This window comes from Alligator mississippiensis, chromosome 1, assembly GCF_030867095.1.
Source record: "Alligator mississippiensis isolate rAllMis1 chromosome 1, rAllMis1, whole genome shotgun sequence".
NCBI classification, from domain to species: Eukaryota; Metazoa; Chordata; order Crocodylia; family Alligatoridae; genus Alligator; species Alligator mississippiensis.
This window is the reverse complement of record NC_081824.1, coordinates 291,216,338-291,238,453: the sequence shown is the minus strand read 5'-3', so window position 1 is coordinate 291,238,453 and position 22,116 is coordinate 291,216,338. Positions and strand designations below refer to the sequence as shown.

Genomic DNA, 22,116 nt, shown 5'->3' with positions numbered 1-22,116 from the left:
CCTCGGGAGAGGTTCTAATCCCAAGAAAATTTCAAAATTCTCATTTTTGTCTTAGCAGGACCAGGATCTGGTTGTGTGAACCTGAAGGTCTGGGTTCTTGACTCCCCTTTGGGAACTTGGGGCTCTGGAATGCTTGTGGTGTTGTATTGTTTTTAAAGGATGTGGCATCTGCTTGCATTGGTTCATGTTCCCCTTTCACCTCCAAAGGTGCTCGGAGTCCATAAATTCTGGTGTAATCATACCTTCATCTCTGCAGCTGGTACCACTTCCCCTTTCTCCACACTTAATTTGGCAACAGATTTGAAAGCTTCACACCACTGTGTACATGCTGAGGGCTGCTTATTTTACTATTACGTTTAGGAGACACTCATCCTTGATTCTCATCTTTTTTCTGATTTGTATTGATTCTGATTTGTATTGTTGATGTATATTCAGAAATACCCTTGTGTTTCCGGGATTGTTGTGCCCCAAACCTGTATTAAACCGTTCCCTTTCCCTTTCATATAGCATGGATATTTGATGTTTCCTTTGTTTTCTCCTCAAACTGCCCTGCCTGTCCAATATTTTCTTATTTCTAGTTTTAAACTGATGTTTCTATTTAAACTGCTTATGTTTTCCCTTCGTTAATAGATGTCTTGGATATGGTTGATGTCCTTGTGGAAGGCAGTGATGGCTTGGATGAAGAAATTGGATTTGCTTTGAATGAAGACATGATACTACACACGTTTCCATTCAGTGCTGTTGTCCCTGCTGCGTTAGAAGTCAGGAACAAGTTACTGCTTCAGGCTGAAAATGAAATGGGTACCAATTGTGTTTATATTTCAGTTCCCTTGAGTAGCTGAGAGATTCACAGTGTACATGGAAGGGGAAAGTTTTGTCATTCCTATGCAGTTTGTCATTCTTATCTCGGGGCCTTGTATATTAAAATCAGTGAACCATGTTGTACCATCTACTTTTGCAAGTGGAAGAAGCACAGATCAAAATGCTGAAGTGAGTGAAGGTACCTCTGTGCTCTTTCTGCACCTTAGGGAAACCCCTCCAGAGTGCTGTATGGGTTCACAATTGGAGTAAAGTGATCAATAAGTTAGCAATGACTGCTACTTGTGGCATTGTCCCTCCAGCTGTGGGGAACTTCCGTGGAAAAACTAAATTGGCTTTTTTCAGAATTCAGGAGCCCACTATTTTTCTTGATGTTATGAGACCCTGAGCTCTGGATGGGGAGAGATGTTACAGAGCCAAAGAGGGAGCCTGTATAAGCATAGCTCTGCTAGCAAAGGCTTGAGTACCAATGTAGAGACCCACTGCCTCAATAGAGAGAGCCTGGGCTTTGTGAAGCCCCCAGATTCTTTCAGAATAACTATTTTAGCCCTTGTTTCTCTTTCACGGTCTTATATGAAATAAAGCAGGATGGCTTACATGACTGGTTTAATGAATAGGGTGTTATCTTCCTGCTGAAGCCAGTGAGTAGGCCCTGAAGGAACCAAATGTTGGTTTTACCTCTCAAACACATTTCCCAAAGAAAGTTTTGACTTGAATCCTTGACCTCCATGGTGTTATCTTTTTGAGGTTACTTGGAGCACAAATGACAAAGCGGGCCAACCTCTGTTTACACTTGAGTGCAGTAGAGTTGCTCTGGGTATAACTTTAAGACAGAACTCCAGCCAGTATAGAGAGATTCTTTTGTTTGTTGAAACTTCAGAAAGAAGTGTTAGAGATGCCTTGCCACATACTTGAAAAAAGAAGTAGCCAGAATAAGGAGCTATAGGGCACAGTTGTTTTGCATAAATCTGGACGTTGTTCCTGCTGCCAACTTATAAATTTGCATATCTTCAAGTACATACTGCACAAGAGAAACCTTTGAGTAGCATCCGGACTAGGGCTTTTACAATTTGTGGGGCAAGGTCTATATATGACTCCTCTGATCTGCTTACTGCCCTTAAATGCTGTCCTCCATACAGGTTGTCTGCTTCCACAAGCAGCTGTGCTGGAGCCCATAGCCAGTCAATATAAATACAAATCAATCTTAGTTTAGTCTATTTTGGTGGTGTGGGTGGAGGGGAGTGGGAGATAGGGCAATGTGAGCTAGAAGCAGGTGGCTAGACCCCTGGCCCCCTGTGTACCCTTCCCACTGCCTGCTGTCCCCCCTACCTACTCTCCAGCTGCTGCTTACCCTGTGCAGTGGCTCCAGCCCCATCCCAGCCAGGTAGCAGCAGCAGTGGCAGCTCCACAGTCTGCCCTGCACTTCCTCCTGTTGCCGTGAGCTGGAGCTGTCACTGCAGCTGCTGCCTAGCTGGTCTGGGATACTTCATATGGCAGGGGAAAGTGTGTGGCAGCAGGGAGAGCACAGGGGAGACTGTGTAACCCAGCACCACCCCCACCGCCTGCTGTGCACCTCTCCCCTGCTGCACAAGTTCCCCCAGCCGGGTTGGCATTAGTGTGAGTGACAGATTGGCCTGGAGCCAGAGCTGCAGCTGCCGCCTGACTTGGGCCGGTATTTGATCCAAGATGAGGCTTTTTTCCCCTCATGTTGAATGGGGAAAATACATCTCGGATTCAAGTAAATATGGTATTTGCTGGAATGAACCTGCCTCCTAAACCTACATTTTTGTTTTGTAGGAGAGAGTATACTGGAGTATCTTGTTGCTGTTTTCACTGACCTCCTCCATTCGCAGAGAGATCCCTTGGCCCTTTGTCTGATGTTTCAGCTCTTTGATAAAGAGCTCCAGCCACCGTATACATCTCAGTATCCTCAGCTCTGTCAATTTAATCAGTACTATAATCTTTGGATACCACAGCAAGCTAAAGAAACCTTGGTAAGGCATGCACAGAATCATCTAGTCAAGGTCAAAGGTCCTCCCAAGTCTGGTGGCCTGTTGAGTTGGTGTGGTTAAGTCATTGTAGTTTCTGTAGAAAGCAGTACACAAGGGAATGTGGCTATTGTGTATAGATGCCTAGCCCCCTCCCCCTACTTCTGGCCAACCCAGCCTGAATAGACAAGTTCCCATTTGCAGCTGAGTGAACTGGAGGCCCCATTCAGTATAAGTCCTGAGCTGGGCTCAAACTCACAACTCGGAAGGCACTGTGAGATGCCTTAATCTTTTGCCACTGCACACCTGAACATCTTTTCACTAGCATTACTGAAAGGCCCCGTGTATTGTAGAGAGTTTTTTATTTCAATGGTAAAATACTTCCCGATTTCTCTCTCTTGCCTCTGTCTTCTGAACCTGAATGTTTGTCTGCCCTTAGTGCAATATAATATTACATACATGAACTAGTTTTAAACAAGCTAGCTTGGATACCAGAAGGATATAGAACCATGGAGCTCAGCACAGGATAAATTACCCTGTTGCTCGTCACTTCTTGATTGCAGCAGGATTGGCAGCAGAAACCGTTCTTTTTCCTGGCAGAGCTATGTTGCCTCTCCAACTGAAAGAAAGCTTCTGCTGCCATCTGCACATGCCTTCTTCCAGCTTCAGTGGGTCCATTTGCAGCTGGTGAATTCCTAGCATGCGCTGTGCACATGGTAGAGCTATGCAAAGCTTTCAGAACAATCTTCAGAACCAGAATGTGCTCTGGATATATGGTGGTGGCAGCTGTTGGTTGCCTACAGAAGTTATGTAGGCAGAGCTGTTTAAGCACAGGCAAAAGCCTCTGGTGAGAGGAGAGAGTCTGCAGTCCTCATAGCTATGTAGTGCTAGCCAGGAGTGCTGGGATCCTGCTAAAAGCATGTGTTTTGTACTTTTGAAGTAAGTTTTATTATTCACTTTTAAAATGTAAAGGAAATTTGAGTGGGCAGTAGTGGGTGTGTATACCCCTTTCCCAAGTGAAGAAGCAGGTGGATGAGAAGTGTCCCCACAAGGCCAAGGTGAAGAGGATCATAAATGGTGTTCCCCCTCCTCTCAGCTGGAGAAACTGATATGAGGAGGTAAAGTTTTGCAGGGCTGGGTATGAGTGGGTAAGGAGCACAGGCCATCCCTTGTAGGAGCTGCAGTGTTGATCTTTTTGCCAGCTGTTGACACAAGGTTCTCTGAAAAGGACTGTACAACAGGAAGGCAGAGATGGGGGGGTGTCAGAGTAGGATTGGGCCCAGATAGCATGACCTACTGCTGGGTTTTCTACATGAATGCACTCTTCCTTAATGCCATTGTAAATTACCTTCCCTTTGAAATGAATATTTTGATGTTTCTCACCTTAATGTTTTGTGTTGCTTCTGTTTTAAAAAGTTTAAAGAATCATTTAAGGAGCATGTCCTGCAGCCAGGTTCTTCATTTGCTTCCCTGCTAAAGCACGCTTATGAGAGAGGTGATGCCCTCCTCTTAGAAGACAGTGTTCAGACAAAGCTGAGAGACATGGCATCCCAGCTCCACGGTCCACAGCTTTTGCTAGAAGTCAAACATGTGCTGTTGTACCTAAAGTCTACAGTGGAGAACTTTGGCAGTGTAAGGAACATGGTCTGTTATCTTTGGTTCTTTAAATACAGTAAACTTAAATGACTTTGGAGTGCTGTTTGGCACATGCAGTCAACATTGAAGCTGTGGATCAGCTGTAGAACTGTTGTGTGTGTCTCTTGTTGCTGAAGTGGCTGGCTGACTTTGCAACAGACCCCTTCCCCCCCCCCCCCCCCCCCCCCCCCCCCAGTATACCTCAAGAGATTTGCCACTTCTATTCCCCCTCTTGAGGACTGGTAGGAAGAACAGCTACTTTTCTGAAAGAAGTACATTCAGCCTTGATGAAATTCTGTGGCTTGTCTCATTATGAAAGTTAGACTAGATGATCCGATGCTCCCTATGTTTTTAAAAATCCTGTGAAACATATCATCCTCAGAGATCCTTGCCTCTTTCTTAAAAATCTAAATACTTGGTAAGCTCCCACAGGCCATTCCTAGGATCAGGCTGCCCTTGGAGGAGGAGTTATGCATGGTCTCTGCCCCCAAAGAGTTTAATAGGTCAAGAGGCTCTTTGTTTATAGTCGGTGCTGTTTTCTTCCAAGTTCCTCCTTCTTCTCTCATTTTTCAATGTATTTGCTCTTCTTACAGTTCAGTAGGAGCTCTGGTCCTCTTCTTCTCAGTCTCTACGTAGACCTCCTAGGCAGTCTACTGTGGTGCTGTGACCAGGTGGAGCAGTGTAATCAACAGAATCAAGAAGGGTCCCAAGCTGAGTCAGATCTCTTTATGGATATGGAAGATGTGGTTGTGGTAGAGTCTGCAGATGACAAGGTAGAAATCACTCATCATGTTCCTATTATAGAGAATGAAGTACCTACCTCAGTTAAGATGTCCACCAGGAAATCTCACATCAGTTTTGCTGAACTGTTTAACAAGGCAAACAATATACATTAAGGGACATAGTTTTTAGGCATAGATTACATTGACTCATTATTGTTATTACTGATGATTGAAATACACAGTCAACGCGGAGCACAAAGTGATAGAGAACATAGGAAGAAATGGGTTTCTGTTGATGCTGCCCTTTGAGAAGAAACATGAAGGTCTCTGGTATTTAAGTATTAAGTCTAATATTAAGTCTTGCCACTCACCTTTTGAAGGCCTGTGCAAGATCCTTACACTGTAGCAGCATTGCTGGATTTTTTTTCTGGAGGGTGTTAGAAGGTAGGTCACCGCATGGGGAGGGAGTTTTGTGTGGCCTGTACCACACAGGGATCAGTACATCTGAGACAGACATGTCAATGCAGAGGGGTGTGGCGGTAGGACCTTTGGATCCATAAGTACACACATCCAAAAGCTGTCTAGGTTATTGCATATGAGGTGTGCCCAGGCAGCAGCCTCCAATCTCCTGGCCCAGGGCTGGAATAGTGGCCCTGGAAGGGCTGCACTGTAAGGGAATTGCAGACTGTAGTGCAATGCAGAGATACCCAACCTAGATGTAAATGGGCAAGCTTTGGTACCAGAACATAGTCTAGCTACAGCAGCCCAGAGCTTTGTGCATGCTAGTTAAGCCTCTGTATCTACACCAAAGGGGCACTGTCTTGATAGAGCATGCAAGAGAATTTTCTTCAGATCTTCATTCCTGAAAACAGTCTCTACCTCTTTCTTGTACTTTCAAGATACCAAAAACTCCTTTTAGGAGGGTGTCTGGTAGAAGGTGCAGAGAAGCAGAGTAAATTAGTCTGGCATAGCTACATTACTTCTGGTTCCAAACTCACTCATTTAAAGCTCTTTTGGGTCTCTCCACGCTGCCCTGCAGTCTTCAGCACAGTCATGCCCCAAGTACACAGCCTGCCTGTATATTGGAAGGGTGAATCGTATTTACCCAGTTGCTGAGAAAAACTTGGTTGTCCAAATTATGTGTTTGGGAGGTATGGATTTTGCCTAGAATATTAGTTTTATCTGATTCTTGCGCTCGCAGAGTTTTAAAATGCACCATTTTTCAGTTGATACACCCTAGGATATACTGGACTTATTGTCTGGAAATGTGTAGAGTAAAGTTATAAGTGTAAATAAGTGCAGTTGTGTCTTCCGTCTGACATGAATAATTCTGCCTTAACACTGTTAGTCTTAGAGATGCCTGGTAAAATTCTCTCAGATTTTTCAAGGTTTGGTTGCATTTGTATAAGTCAGTGGTGCTCAACCTTTTTCCCTAGTAAGCCAAATGGGCAGTGCCTGATCCAGCTGGTAGTCCCAGTTCCAAACCTGGTACAGCCATGATGGGCACCATCCTGTTTGCGCTGAGGGAGTTAGGGAGCAGCTTGACCCCAACCTGGCTGCACAGAGGGAGGGGGTAAGGCCTGGCCCCAACTGAACCCCATGGGTGGAGAGGGGCATGGGCTAGCCTCAACCTGACCCTCGGGTAGGGGGGGTGGGGGGGGACAGGCAGGGAGAGGATGCATGACTTGGCCCAGCCCAGCCCCATAGGGGGAAAGGGTACGTGGCTTGGCCTAAAACCAGTCCCGTGGGGCAGGGGGTGGGAAAGAAGGGGGTGTGGCTCAGCCCCAGCTAGCAGCATGGGGCACGGGGTTTGAGAATTTGGTAGCCACTGGTCACCTGCCACCGAATTTCCCGACTTGTGAGGAGCCCCATGGGCTAGTTGGAGTGTCTCCATGGGCCGTGTTTGGCCTGTGGGCTAGGGGTTGAGAACCTCTGATATAAGTGAACAAATGAAGAAAGTGATTTCCTTCTACTCCAGGAGGCTAGTGTTTTTTTTACACAGAGTAAAGGCTTTCCATAAACACTGAAAACATGTAATTGCTTTATGAAATATGTAATCTGTTTAATTTTTGTTGTTTTTTGGCCAGCTAATGGCTTATTATGTCCAGCAACTACATAAAACTGGGCATTGAAGGAGAAGCAAGCAAATGATTTCTCTAGACTGTAATTGCATATTTGGTACTGTCTTTATAACTGCGTACATTTGCAGGTGCTAGAAGAGGTGCTTACATTGATCTTCAAACATCCTACCATGGAGACCTGGTTCCTGGCTTTAGAACAGCAAGCTCTTCCCCAACACAGATTGAACCCTGTGACTGTGAAACTTCTGGCAGCTCAGCTAAATAATGGCATCCTTCGTTTGTTGAAAACAAGTGCCCCAATGTTGCAAAACATGAAACGCCTTGATGTGCTGTCTAACTATTTTGAAGCCATTGTAAAAAGCATCTTGACAGAGTTGCAAGCTGTGAGGAAAGAAAGAAACAAGGCATCTTTAAAAAAGTCACGGCAGTTGGAGGCTCTGCAGGATTTGCACATGTACATGGATGCAGCTCAGTTAAAAGAAGTCGTGCTAATCATGCTTCAGCTCCCTGAAGTGATCTTGACCACTCAGACACCTGAAAATTCTCCCAAGAAAAAGAAATGTTTGAGCTTGTATGGTCAGATGCTTGTGCAGCTCCTCACAGAAGGCTACAAAAGACAACCCCTAAAAGAAGAGCTGCTGTTATCCACAGAGCATATTAAGGGAATGGGGACCCTGCTGCCAGCGTCAGCCAATGAAGAGCTAGGGAAAGTTCTCCTACAAGCTCTGCAAAGAGAGCCTCTCTTGGCAGGAGCTGTTGGGGTAGATGTATCGATTTATTGCCTGAACCATGTGACTGAAACTTCTCTTGCCATTGTGGCTTTGTTGATCAAACACTGTCACACTCATCTGCTGCAGTTTGAGCTGTGGTGTCTGAATTGTGCAACTGCAAAGTTCCTGAGGAAAAATATGGATATCTTTCTTCCGCTCATTAATGTCTATTTACAGTGTAAGGAGCAGTGCAACTTTACACGGCTGTCAAGAGGTAGGATTAGCAACTGACCAGTATTAATAGTTAAATATTTTTTCTAGGGGATTTTTGCCATAGTGCTTCCCATGAAAATGATTGATCTATTCTGTACATTGTAATGATCAGTGGCAGGAAAACCGTATTGGGTTAATGATCTCAGCAGGTGCTGTTTCACTTGAGGGCTGGTGACATTTTAAAAATTCAGTACTTTCTGAATCCTTGCTGCTAAAAGCAGTCCTCTTTAATTGATGGAAGGCTGCAATTGAAACAGTAATAAAATCTTCCTTACCTCTGAGTATAGGTCAACACTTGTAAAAATTGCTATCTAATGTGAATTCTACTACTATGTTTTGCCTGTCATGTAAACACAACTATAAAATAATTTGACAATAAGCAGCCTTTGCCAGACTGTCATTACTTTGAGGGTGTATTAATATAAAGTTAATGGACCAGGTATTGTTTGACCATTATAATTGCTGTGCCCAGGTTCCTGCACTGAAGCAGCAGGTGGCTTTTCACTGCACTGCTGCCATTGAATCCAGAGGTTTGATTGGTGTGTCTGAACTCATGCAGAGCAAATAAAGCACTGATCAACAAGAGCAGCTCCCACCCTGGTCACAGTTAAGAGACATACTCAGATCTCATCCTGTGTAATTGGCTTAAATGACAACAGAGATTTAGGTTGCATATTAAGAACTTTCTAACTATGAAGGTAATTAAGCACTGGGACAGCTTACTTAGACTGGCTACAGAATCTCTATCATTGGAAATGTTTAAGTTCAGGATAGACAAATACTTAGTTGGGTGAGATGATCTAGCCTATGCAGGGGCTTAGACTAGATGACCTCCTAAGTTCCCCTATGGCTCTCTTTTTCTATGATCACCTATAGGGCATGGCAACATTTTTGTATAGAGTCATGCCATTTCATCATCATGTTTGCTTTGTTAATGCTATTTCTGTATGTAAGAAATGGAGTGCTCACTATAAGTGAGGAAATACAGTAGCAGCAGGTTCTGCCATTTTAAACGTCTGCTGAACAAAAGCAAAAGTAACTGCATGAGATCCAAGAAGGGTGAGCAGGCTCAACTTCCTAGCTGCTGATACTCAGTTATTACAAGGGAAGATTTTTTTTCTTCGTTCTGTCAGAAACAAGGTGTGTGTGTTATTCCAGGGTGTGTTCTACACAAGAAAATAAGGTATTTTTGTGTACCTGGTAATTTGAAATCTTTGATTTAGTAGACAGCTGATATATATTTCAAAAGCTTTTTAGAGTTGCTGCTGCACCATGTTGAATAATGCTTCCTTTTACTGAATTAGAAGGCCCTAGTATTTTATTCTCTTTAACATGTGAAGTAGTTTTGAGTTCTCAAAGCACTACTAGAAAGCTGACAATGACAACATGCGTGTTTGCTGTCTTTCTTCCAACAGTTTCCTCATCTGTTGTGTCTGTCTTGAGAGAAGCTTTTTGGAAACAACTCTCAAATGTAGTTCTAGATATGGAAGCATTACCAAGAACCACAGTGAAGTTGCAAGTGTTTTCTAAGCTGATACAAGCTTCAGAAATTGAAGCACTAAGTAATTTAATTGACAAGCTACCCACAACTCTTGAGAAAGCAGGAAATCATGAGAGGTAGGCAGGTCTTACTGCCAGGCTTTGCATTTTAATTTACTGGTATTAAATACACGGAATTACCATTTTGTTATTTATGTAAAACATTGTTCTAAGACAGTGGTTTTCAACTTGGGGTACACAGACCCCTGGGGGTCTGCAGACTATGTCTAAGGAGTCCACGAAAGATGACTGTGATTGATCAAAAGCATGGTGAATACTTACAGTTGAGAAGGGTCCACACCTCTGTTCGAAATTTTCAAAGGGGTCCGCACATGAAACAAGGTTGAAAACCACTGTTCCAGGTACATGCATGTGAACGGGGTTGGGAAATCGTTCCATAGGACTTTAAATAAAGCATCCCTCTTTTCATGAATATGTAAAGTGACTTGACAAAATTGAGGGCAAAGGACAAAGGGAGGGGAGGAACAGAGAAAGAGAAATCAGGCATACAAAGCCTCGCATTTTTTCCATTTGTTTTCACTGAAGTGAGGAGAGACTTGAAGTAGATGGGAAGTCTACAACAACCTCTTGGAACTTTCTGGGAGAAGGAACTACATCGCAGATATATGCATTAAGTTTAAATAAAACTTTGTGGAAGTTAGCACTCCACATTCAATAGTCTGTTGTACTAGGGTACAGTATTGTACTCGATTAAAATAAGTGTACAAAAAAATATTGTAATGACTTAAACTTCAAGAAACCAGTTGGATAGGACTGGTAAAAATATTTTCCAGACCATTGTGCTTTTGCAAGCTCTGTTTTTGGGCAAAGAACTAACACTTTCAGCCTATGTGTTAGACTAATGGGATCTGTATTTATAGTAGACTTTTAGTCTTCACTGTCCATGGGAGAATAAAATGGAAAGGCTGGCCGACTTTTGAAGTGACTAACCTTAAGCACAATTGTCAGGTGCTTAGAAGATGCTCTTTATTTTTTGGATCAGCAGGAATAGAAATGTTTCTGTCTGTGAAATCAAATAGCTAAAAATATGCAAGTAAAATGGTAAAATTAGACAATAAAACCATTATTTTAACATTCAAACTTTTCTGCAGTTGGATTGTGGCAGATTCCATCTCTAGAGTGCTTGAGAGCTCTGATAAGGACATGACCTCCTGGAGGAAAAGCCTCTTGTCAGCCTGTGAACAGTGGTTAATTGCAGCATACAACAATAATAAGGAAGAAGAAATCAACCATGAAGCAGAGACTTCAATGCTGCTGAGGCTAGAAGAGCTATTGGTAAGATTTTTTTTCATTTGCTTTACACGGTGCAAACTCAGCTCATTTGGATTGTAATTATTGTGTTAGAACATTTATTTTGTGCTTTCTCTATAATTCTGTATTAGGTAAGCATAGTTGGATTTTGTTTTGTTTAGTTTGGTAGCTTCTATATAACATTTAGCTCTGCAAGAGGCTACTACAAAGCAATCAGGGTCACCCCTTGAAAGTTGCTGGACACTTGCAAATCCCTTTGAAGTTGGGTTTCTGGGGGGAAGTTGTTTTTTTTTTTTTAGAGTCATACTCAGTAGCTTAAGCTCAGACCTTAGTAGAGTATGGGGGGCAAGGGGTTGGGGGTAAGGCTGCAGTCCCCCTCTGCATCCCCCCTACTACTATCTCCACCACCAAACGAGCCATTCTGGCTGGGGTAGGCAGTACTTGAATCCAAGGTGAAGCTTTTTTCCTGCCCCATGCTAACTGGGAGGCGGGAACCTTATAGTGCATTTGAGTAAATATGGTATATTTCCATCTGAGGCATTCATCCATCTGAGCTTTCTACAGACATCTCCAGATCTCTTGGGACTGGGCGGCAGACTTTTCCTTTTTTTAAACAAGCTGTTGAAGTCCTTTTACCTCACCAACCTTGTCTTGAAATCCTGCTCAGTCTTTTGAATACCTCTCTCCCTTGAACTGCTTATAGCCTCTTCTGTCTCATGGTTCTCAGCATAAGCAAAACAGAACTTGCAGCTTCATTAGAGACAAGTTGTAGCTTTCCCCATTGTCTTTTCTGTGTGTGTTGGGAAGTTTTATAAACTGGAAAGAATTGTCTTTGTTCTGGTGAAAGCCCTCCTTGAAATAGAGCAGTGTAGCCATAATATAAGCTTCCATGAACTGAATGTAGCTATAGAGTCCATTCCAGCGCCATATGCATCACAGGCACCACCTCAAGCTTTCTTCAGCTGAAGCAAACTCAAACACACTTAATATTTTTGTGGAATGAAACAGTTTGTTTAAATTAACTAAAGTTACCTCCTGCCTGATGCAAAATGAAGTTGGTGCTCTGCTTCAGTGTGCTACGCTTCCTTAGGCTCTCTTAAGAAGGAAGACTTACCACTATTTCATGTTAGCTATTGTGTTTTCAACTTAATGCTCCTTGTTTTTAGGGTTGACTGTCTCTGGGTGCAATCCTGGCAAGTGGATGCATTCAGATCCCACTGAAATTGTTGGGAAATGAGGATTTTTATCATCTCAGAGGGTTGGCCGTTTATTTTGAGTTTTGGTGAGAGGGAACTAATGTAAGGCTACAGTACTTGTGTGTTAATGAAGTAAGGAAATGCATAGTGTAATAGAGAAGGTGCAGTTAGTAGTTGAAAAACTTCGGACTGAAATTTCTTTGCAGCTTGAAATCTAAAATCCTATCATCTCTCCCTACACAGAAAATAGCATTGGTTTCCAAAAGAAACTGGCTGTCCCACTTTCATAGTTGAATTTGTGTATCAGCGCTCCAAACTGAAAGTGTAGGTCTTAATGTACAGAAGTTTTGCTGTACTTAATATTGAATATGAAACTTAATTTTTCATTTTTATTTACTCTTTGCACAGCACGTAGTTAATGAAGTGGGTCCAGCTGACTGGCACAGTCTTGTGAAAATGGGACTCAAGTAAGTAAACTTGTACTGCTCTTGGGTGATGGGAAAGATGTGGTATACACTACTGTAATGTCCATTGCATCTAATCCTGTTACTGATCAGAAACTAGTTACACACTGTCCTGCTTAGCTGAGTGTCTTCAGCTTCTACTGAAATTATTGGGATCTGCGGATGTTCATCATTTCTCAGAATTAGCTTTGTACACAGGCACAGTCCCCAGTGAATTCAGTGGTGGTTGCCCTGAATTAGTGTCTTCAATTAGTGTAATGAAGTATAGCAAATTACTGGAACTACTCCCACTTTTCTTTTTAAAGCAATTTTACACAAATGCAACTCCAGTAATTGTTGATTAAGGTATTACAAATTTACTCTGTTGTGAAATCAAAATCAGGTACTTGACCTTCACGTGAGTACTACTGAAAAAGAGAGATCACAGGAAATGAGTAGCTTGGAGAGGTTTAGCTTGCATGGAAACAGAAATGTTATTCTTGCAATCATCAAATATAGGATTTAACGTGTGAAAAAACTTATTATGTCTGTAAAGCCCAAATGCTGTTATGACTGAATATTCTTTTCCTCAGTAGTTTAAGATATGACTAGTTTCACAAACTGAATAAAATATTGGAATATGTTTTTGGGAGTAGGAGGGGATTTGTTTTATTTGCTTTCCATATACAATTTTGCTATTTAAACAACAAATTTGCCTGGGGTTGAAATCCAAGTGTCCTTTTATCCTTGTTTTTGAAGGTACCGCTATCGAGAACAAGTGTTTCTGGAAACTCTTAATTCTGCTATTCAGTCGTTGTACAGGGAAGACAGCTCACTTAGTAAGAGATTAGTCAAGCTTTCCACTCTTTACATGATGATCACACAGCACTCTTTATTTTTGTCAACCATGCTGAGCTCAAGAGAAGACGATGACACAAATGTCCAAACCAGAGGTATCTTTTTTTCCCCTTTCTTCAGTTTCTATATAGTACTCATGTCCTTTCAGTGCTCCTGTCAATCCATTCAATAACCTATTCAAGCTATTTGCAAAGCTACTGAAGTGCTCCCAGATATTAGCATTCCTTTAAATTTAAATTTAAGCATAGAGTTCTTTTTCTTTTAACCTGCAAATTTGCAAGTTTAGTAAAATCCTGTATTCACTAAAGCCACTGGGATTTTTAAGTGGGACTGGGATTTCACTCTTTGTGTAGGTGAAAAAAGTAGAAATATGACTCAGCTAAGTATTTATTTGCATAGATAGAGGTCCTGATCTTAAAACAGGTGTTTAGGCTAGGATTGCTCAATCCGTAGCCCACAAGGTTCCCCAAGGGTTATTATTGGCAGGGGGAGCAGTGGCAATTAATGCTACCACTTCTCTCCATGCATGAGGTTAGGGCCAAGCCTGGGGCTGTGAGCCCAACCCAGCACACTGTATGGCTGGGTGTAGGGTGGCAGGCTTGGCACACCTAGGGCTGGGGACTGGGCTGTGGGTGTGATAAGGCACTTGTGGCTCAGCCCTGCACCGCTCACCTGGCCCGTGGGACCAAAAGGTTGGGCAACAATGTTGTAGGCTGATGCAGATGGTGTATTATATTACTTTTTATTAGTTTTATTAAAAATATTAGGTTTTTTGGTGGAGGGAGGTGTGAGAGAGAACAGGCTCTTGCTATGAATCTAGTACAGGATTGAGTTGGGAAGTTTTGACTCTGCCACTGAGGTCCATGACCTTGGATAAATTACCAGCTCTGTACTTAAATCTCTCTCTGCAAAGCGCATTGAGATCTCGTGATACAAAGAGCAGTACTGGAGATAATAAAACTGTAATAAGTTGATACATTTTCTATTTGGTAACAAATGATAATGAGCAAGACTAGAGTAACTTGAAGATTTTTAAATCCCCTGACAAGACAAGAGATCCACTGAAAAGTAGGAGGATAGTTTGTTCTATTTTCCTTATAGAATATACACTCTTCAGTCCATGCATGTGTCAGTTGGATGGTATATCCATGGAGCAATGAGGCAAACTCTGTTAAAGAAGCTTACTTCAGTCATTCAGAAGTTTGCTGTCGAGAGTCCATTCATCCTTACCTGTGTCTTTCTACAGTGCTCAAAAATACTGTTGTCTCTTTTGCTTTGATGTAGCATATGGCAAGATGGCATTATGGTTCAGGTACACGACTGTGACAGAGTTTAATTCTCAGGAAATACTTTTTTACCACCTAGAAAAGTTTGTTCCAGTTGAAGTTTTACTTCATCAGATCTGTTCATAGCACCATTGAAGAAATGTTTTGCTGCTTTACAAATACAAATACTTGTCTTTTTATACAAATTACAGATTTGTTTTACAAATGCAAGCATTAATGCTAAATGTACTCTGTGTTTAGTTTTTGTATCTGTGTTGAATAATAAAAGTAAGTCTTTGAATTTGAATTTATTTCAGAGGCATTAGTGGATATATTGTACACTATAGTGAAACTGAGTCCTTCAGTCTGTGAGAGCAGTCACTTTGCTGTGTTGCTTGGAGCGTATGGTGCAACGCTGAGTGTCATTGGTAGGTATTGATCTATTAAAAATATACTTTTCAGTGGGCATATTTTTAAAATTTCTAAATAATGTTTTATATTTTTTAAGATCAGAAAATATTGCTGCTGCTTCAGTTGTATGAGAAAAATGATCTAAGCCTCATAAACTTTAGGTAAGTTGTTGTCTTCTTGATGTTGGGTAGTTATGTATTGTATAAAGAGTCTCAAAGATGACGTACACCTGACCATTTATTTTTGAGTTGACCAAAGTACCAAACAAGAATGTTGATGCTAGTCCTGAGTACTTGATAAATGGTACTGTTTACTTAGTACTATTTACAGCGCAGGTATAGGCCAGGCAGCAGAATTTTTAGCTCTGCCACTGAACACCTAGGAAGGACTACATCTGATATGAAAAGTTTGCTTGGTCCCCTGCTCCTCCACTCTCTGCTCTCTGTCTTCAGGCAGCCTGCGGGGGACACTTACTGATTGGTACTTATGACTCACCTGTGTCCTTCATTTTGCTATCTATTAGTTACATATTTTGCAAAATCACTTTTCTGTCCTTTATTATGCATATATGTATTGTTAACAGAGGGCTTTCAAAGTACAAATGAATCCAAAGTCCAACCCTTTTTCTAACTCATTTTTCTCACCCATTCTGACTCCCCTATCGGGGGAAATTCAGTGAGCTTTTTGCAGCTTGTGTAAAATGAAGTAAATTCAAACTGGGAAATCAGCATTAGAAGTTAATTCTAGATAAAGGACCATGTTGTAAGACCAGTCTTGCCTAAAATCTCATAGCTGTGATAGCTTAAGTGTTCTAGCTAATCTCATGTATTGGAGTATCTCTTGAGGTGAGATTGTCCTCTGAAGTAACTAAGACTCTAAGCTATTAGGTCTTTATAGATGTGTTAATAGAAGGCATTTGCTTAGCTGGACTTAAACCCAGCACTGAAAAACTTAAGATTCATAGATTTCATAGACATTAGGGCTGGAAGAGACCTTGTAAGATCATCAGGTCCAGACTCCTGTCCAAGGGGCAGGAAGGCAGCTAGGGTCAAAGGATCCCAGCAAGATAAGCGTCCAAATGTTTCTTGAAAGTGTCCAGAGTAGGTGCTTACACCACCTCTGGGGGAAGTCTGTTCCATGCCTTTGGGGCTCAGACAGTGAAGAAGTTTTTCCTTATGTCCAGCCTAAAATGGTCTTGCAGGAGTTTGTGACCGTTGGACCTTGTCATCCCCTGAGGTGCGCTGGTGAACAGGTGTTTCCCCCAGATCCTGATCCACACCCCTTACGTACTTATAGGCTGCCACCAAGTCACCCCTGAGCCTGCGCTTCTCCAGGCTGAAGAGTCCCATAGCTCACAGCCTGTCTTCATAAGGCCTGTTCTCTTCCCCTCTGATCATGCGCGTGGCTCTCCTCTGGATTCTTTCAAGCTTCTCCACGTCCTTCCTAAGGTGAATGAATATAGAACAAATCAAGGAAAATACTGGAGAATGTAAGCAGGCAACCATAGTAATTCATTGCAGGGAGCCTAGTTAGGTTGTAAACAATAAGTGTCATAGTCCTTCTGTTTTTGCTCCTTCATCAGGCACCCTACTCTTTGCTAGTACCATCCTAATGAAAAAGAGCAGTAATAACCCTAAGAAAAATAAGTGGTTTTTTAGGAGCAATTTAAAGAGGGAGATGGGGATTTTTTATGGGATGATGGGACTATTTTGACAGTGGCTTAAAATTTAATAAACTCCAAGGCATTCTTGGTTTTGCATAGTTTGATCAAGTTTCAGGTGCTGGTAACTAGCACATTCATTCTTGATCCTTCTGGTTTGAGTAAAAATAAGTAAATGAAAAACTGCACAGAATTAGCTTTGTAGGATAGGAAATGGCTAAAGGAACACCATCAGCCTGAATTAGAAAAGTTTTAGGATGAATGAGAAAGATGTTTCTGAGGGAAACAGCTTCTAGTGTAAGGTTTCTGGGATAATGAGCACAAGTGAAAGGAAAATTTAAATACTAATTTGTATCCTTTATAAATTGATCCAGCTTCTATAGTTGTTTTTGTTGCCATACTAGTGATCTGTTAACTAATGCCTTTACTTTTAATGGTATTTCAGGATCCTTTTATGGGGTCCAGCAGCTGTGGAACACCACAAGACTTGTAAGAGTCTAGGAAAGTCACTGTGGCAGCAGCCAAGCATGGAGGAAATTTTGTGTCTATTAGATCGAGAGATGATGATGAAGACTATTCTGCACTTCCCTCAGCATCGCCGTCTTCTGCCACCACAGGTACTTTGAACCAACTGTTAATTTATTCTTTTATGATGTGGAAACAGCCCTTTGGACCTCTTTATTACTGTCTTTACTCAAATCCAAGACAAGGTATTTTTTCCCTGTGCCCTCCCTCCCTCCTGCCTGCCCGTATGGGTGTAAAAAAAACACTTGTCTTGGATTCGAATACAAGGCAGGATAAGGGTGCCTGTTGGGGAGAGGTGCAGGTGGCCGCAGCAGTTCTGACTTCGACCCTAAATCTGGGGCTGGAGTTAGTCACAGCAGCTGCCTTCACCCTTCTGCCTCCCCCATGCCTGCTTCTGATGCTTCATGCCCTGCTGCTTACCCTCAGCTGCATATCAGGGTGGGAGCCTAAACTGTTGGTGTATGGCAAGGAAGGATGGGGGTGGGGGCTGGGTGTGTAGCTGCTTGCTTTTCTCCTAGTGTTTGCCCCGCTGTAGCGGGGGTGGGGATTTTAGAAAACCCTCCAATATTTAGATTCAGTACATAAAAGATTATAACAAATGCATAGATTTTCTACATATAGAATATGTTTATTGGGAGAGTTGTCTTGAATTCAAAGTTGTCTTCAATTTGGGTAAATGAGGTAATAGTTTTCTGAATGTAATATTTTTATATGTAGTTTGCTTTGAGAGAGACTTAACCAGACAGCTGGATTATTGAGCTGGCATCATTTCACAGATTATGGTTTTCCTATTCTATTCTGAGCAAAACATATTTTTTTAATTAATTGCAGTGTACATCACATTTCTCTTTCGATTTTCCTGTGCAGCACCACTGAATTCATTGAGGTTGCCATGGTATAACAGGGATCAAAATGTGACATCTAGATGACGATGTAAATTCACCTATAATTTGGTTCATTTGCACTGGATTTCCTAGACTAGTTTCCCTCTACCTTAGTTTGCTCATGCTATATGTGTTGGTCAAGGTAAACAATACTGGAAATCTGGCAGCAAAAGCCATATTTAAATACATTTTGGCTGGCAGCATTTTTTTTCTAATGTTGACAGGGTTTTAATATTGTGGTGGGGTTGTTGCGCTAGTTTGAACTTTAGCAGTCTTTATATTTTAGGTTTTGTTTCAGGAAGGACAAGTGCTGTTGTATAGGGATGAAAGTGTGAAGGATCTTAATGAGATCTACGATCCCTGTTTTTTGCTTCAGCTCTTCAGCGAATTGACCAGACCAGGTAGAGTAAATGTTCATTTCACATTTTAAGCCAGTCTCCCGGGAACTGTATCGTCATAACTAAGGCAAGAATCAGTATTACTGCAAAGAAAGAGTTTCCCTAGTATTTGAATTTGTTTTTTTAAAACTAGTCTGCAGTGTTATTTACTAACTTTTAGAGTAATTACAAATAACATTAAAAATCCCTCTTGCCAGTTAACAAATATTCTAAATAGTCAGTAGCTCCTATAGTGACTTGGGTTGGAATTTAGGTAGTTGGAGACAGTCATAGGAGCCATACACAAAACCTGTACTCAGTTCTAGTTTCTGGCTCTGACTCTGCCAGTTCCACCATGTGGTTTTAGACAGTTTATCAAAGGAGAAAAAGGGAATGAGGAAAATCATCACATCTAAGACGAAAATGGGAGGGGAGGGGAATTAATACCTGGCTGAGGGCTTGTTTGGGGAGGTTTTAAATTGCAAGCAGAAATAGCTTGGCAAAGAGATATAAGTCAGAGCAGACTTTATGTTTACTGATCACAGGGCCAGCTTCTCTGGCTTTCTCTGTTTAAAATAGTAAATTCTCTGATTTTTAAGAAAATTGTAAATTCTTTGATTTAAAAACTCCAACATTTGCGATTACAATGAAACACCATTACATATACACGTGTGTGTGTGTGTGTGTGTGTGTGTGTGTGTGTGTGTGTGTGTATGGATATGTATCAATTGAACACAATGTTTTATTGATATATTCACACTTTTAAAGAAATTTGGAACCCTACCAGTGCCTCAATCACTATAATAAAATACGTTCTAAATACCTATACATTTTGGTATTTGATTTGGGTTTTTTTATCATGGAAAATCAAAGCTCCCTCTGCCCCCTTCGCTCACCAGGTCACAGATCAAGGCCCCTCACTTCAAAGCCTCAGCCCCCCAGCCCTGCTGGTGCCCCTCATTCCCCACCTGCAGCCCCCTAGCCCTGCTGGAGGGGGTCCTTAGCTGCCAGGGCTACAGGGCCAGGGATCTGGGTCTGCAACCCCCTGCCCTCCACAGCTGCACCCAAGCCCTGGCTGCCTCCTACAGGAGGCGGTAGCTGCTGCAGTGGAGCAGAGTGCAGAGTCCAGCTCCCCCTCTCCCTGGGCAGCACAGCTAGAACAGAGCCTGGGGCAGGGGCAGGTGTGGGCTGCCTGCTGAGGGTTTGGGGCTCCCTGCCCTGCTGCCCTCTCCTCAGGACCTCTACAGCCCAGTGGGTGGGATCTGGCGCAGCAAGGGAGAGTGGGGCCGGGTGGGGAAGCTCCTTGCCACTGTGAGCTCCGCGTTGCCCTGGTGAAGCGTCCTCTGCCTGCCTGGCAGCAGCGAGAGCCGCAACCTGCTGGGCAGGCAGGGGGCATTTTGCCAGTGCGGTGTGGGGCTTGCAGCAGCAAGGAGCTCCCTTGTCCAGCCCTGCTCTGTCCTGCCGTGCCAGGTTCTGTGTGCTAGGCCATGGAGGCCCTGGGGAGAAGGCAGCTGAGCCGGGGAGCCTGAGCCTGCAGCGGGAAGCCTGCCCCCACCCTGCACACAAATCTGCAGGCATGTGCCCCCCTTCTCCACCAGCTCCTGCCCCCCAGACAAGCTGCCTGCAGCCTTTTCCTGCTCCCTGCTTGGGCTCTATGGCCATGCATTCCAGCCCTGGGCCCAGTGCCGGATTTAGGTTTAAGCTACTTAAGCTACATTTTAGGGCCTTACAATATGAGGGGCCTTTAAATAAGAAAAAAAAACTAGACATTTTCATCCTACTATGACAAAAATATACATATATATGGCTCCACAGTTATTATTCATATTGAATTCATAAACCTGTGCAAAGATAACAATAATTCACTTGAAAATGTCACGAAAATCCATTTTCGTGGATAATTTTTATCATATGGGGCCTCTTAAACTGGACATAATTTAGGGCCTCAGCATGTCATAATCTGACATTGTCTAGGCCCCATGCACTGCCCCAAGCTGGGGAGCAGGCCCATCCCCAGCCCTGCACAACTTCCTCTCTCCCTATGGGGGCCTCGTTCCTGCCCCCTCCCCTCCCCCCAACTTACCTGCGAAAGCTGCTCTCCAGGCTACTTGGCTGCCATGTGCATGTGTACATGCGCACATAGACATAGTGTCCCCTGCCTGAACACCCTTCCCTCGCTTCCCCCAGCCCCATGCAGGCTGGAACTCTTTCAGCCTGCAGAGAGCTCTTTGCAAAAGTGGGAAATCTGTGTGTTTCTCTGTTAAAATGAGAAATCCATGTTTTTCTCAGTTAAAAGAGACAATGCACATTTTTTTCCATTTTTCCTTGGGAAACGGTAAACCCAGATCCTTGCTGATAATGTAAGTGTCTGGGGTCCCAAGAGCCCAACGTTGGGGAAAAAGTGTCAGGCTGATGGCGCACTCCCCAGTGCAGCTAGGAATGGGGGAGGCCCTCTATCCCCCACTGCACACACTGGCTATAAAAGAGTGTCTAGCCATGAACAGCAGGGCATGGGAAAGCTCCCCCATCCCCAGCTGCACACTGTGCATTTTCTAGGGATAGAGAAGGAGGCAGCTGGGTTCAGGACTTGGAATTGCTTCCAGTCTGATTCTGCCAATTGAGCAAATGAAGGCTTTGTCCCAGGCCCCAGGGCTGCCTAGCACCAGACCTCAATACTCAGCTGAGCATCAGGATTTGACAATAGTCAGCCCAAGTCCTGGTCTGGAGCTGAGATGTCCTCTGTCCAGTCTTCAAGATCAGTTGGGAGAGCTGTGTCTCAGACCCCAGAGCTACCCCGTGCCCTGAGGCTGATCAGGGCCCACCACCTTAAAGATCAGGGGCTGCAGGGCAAAGTTCTTTGAAGTGCCAGGCCATATCCTTATGCTGACAGTCAGCTTATTGTCCACATCAAGATGATGGGGCATGGCACATGTTCAGTTTACAGCATGCTGTTACACAGCTACAAACATGTTACACATTTTTCTGAGTAATATTTTTGTGGCTGGTTTGCCATTTCATGGCACCATAATTTTGATGAATGCATGGCATATTGCTGTTTATGTCATAATTAGCATGTTAATCACACCTGAAATATAATGTGTGCCAGGGACCCCAGATTATTAAAAAAGTGGAGCTATTTAAACTCATGATGCTTCTTTGTGTTACAATTGGAAAAGTGTTAGATGGCTTGCTTATGGGTGGTAGTTTTGCCTGTTGTTGACTAGGGTGCCAAAGTGATTTAGGAGCCCAAGTTGTAGCGTGCATGAGTTGTTTTTTGAAAATCCATTCTTTGGTCTGTAAGTGCTGTTCAGCATCATGTGCACAGGGATTTTAAACTAATAAATATATATTTATAAATATATGTGTGGTTAAAGCATTCTGGATAGAGGCCATGACCTATGTGAGTAGCTAGCTCTGTCCAACTTTAGATCTGATAATCATCTCTAAAAAGTTTCTTT

General features: G+C 42.9%; 2 protein-coding genes across 3 annotated transcripts in view; one reads left to right on the top strand and one right to left on the bottom strand.

The window, feature by feature from the left end:
- The window catches only part of URB1 (URB1 ribosome biogenesis homolog), a 73,200-nt gene that overhangs the window by 28,101 nt on the left and 22,983 nt on the right, over positions 1–22,116 (top strand). For both annotated transcript variants that reach the window (XM_059720684.1, XM_019476055.2), the window contains 13 exons: positions 631–801; positions 2,617–2,813; positions 4,224–4,439; positions 5,036–5,215; positions 7,374–8,229; positions 9,644–9,845; positions 10,880–11,063; positions 12,644–12,702; positions 13,438–13,631; positions 15,119–15,229; positions 15,310–15,373; positions 17,318–17,489; positions 18,580–18,682. In XM_059720684.1, the coding sequence (XP_059576667.1) occupies positions 631–801; positions 2,617–2,813; positions 4,224–4,439; positions 5,036–5,215; positions 7,374–8,229; positions 9,644–9,845; positions 10,880–11,063; positions 12,644–12,702; positions 13,438–13,631; positions 15,119–15,229; positions 15,310–15,373; positions 17,318–17,489; positions 18,580–18,682 (2,709 nt within the window). The remainder of the gene's footprint in view (positions 1–630; positions 802–2,616; positions 2,814–4,223; positions 4,440–5,035; positions 5,216–7,373; positions 8,230–9,643; positions 9,846–10,879; positions 11,064–12,643; positions 12,703–13,437; positions 13,632–15,118; positions 15,230–15,309; positions 15,374–17,317; positions 17,490–18,579; positions 18,683–22,116) is intronic.
- The window catches only part of MRAP (melanocortin 2 receptor accessory protein), a 58,434-nt gene continuing 52,675 nt past the window's right edge, over positions 16,358–22,116 (bottom strand). Inside the window, exon 3 of the mRNA XM_059720685.1 lies at positions 16,358–16,655. Within this exon, the coding sequence (XP_059576668.1) occupies positions 16,565–16,655 (91 nt within the window). The 3' untranslated portion in view covers positions 16,358–16,564. The remainder of the gene's footprint in view (positions 16,656–22,116) is intronic.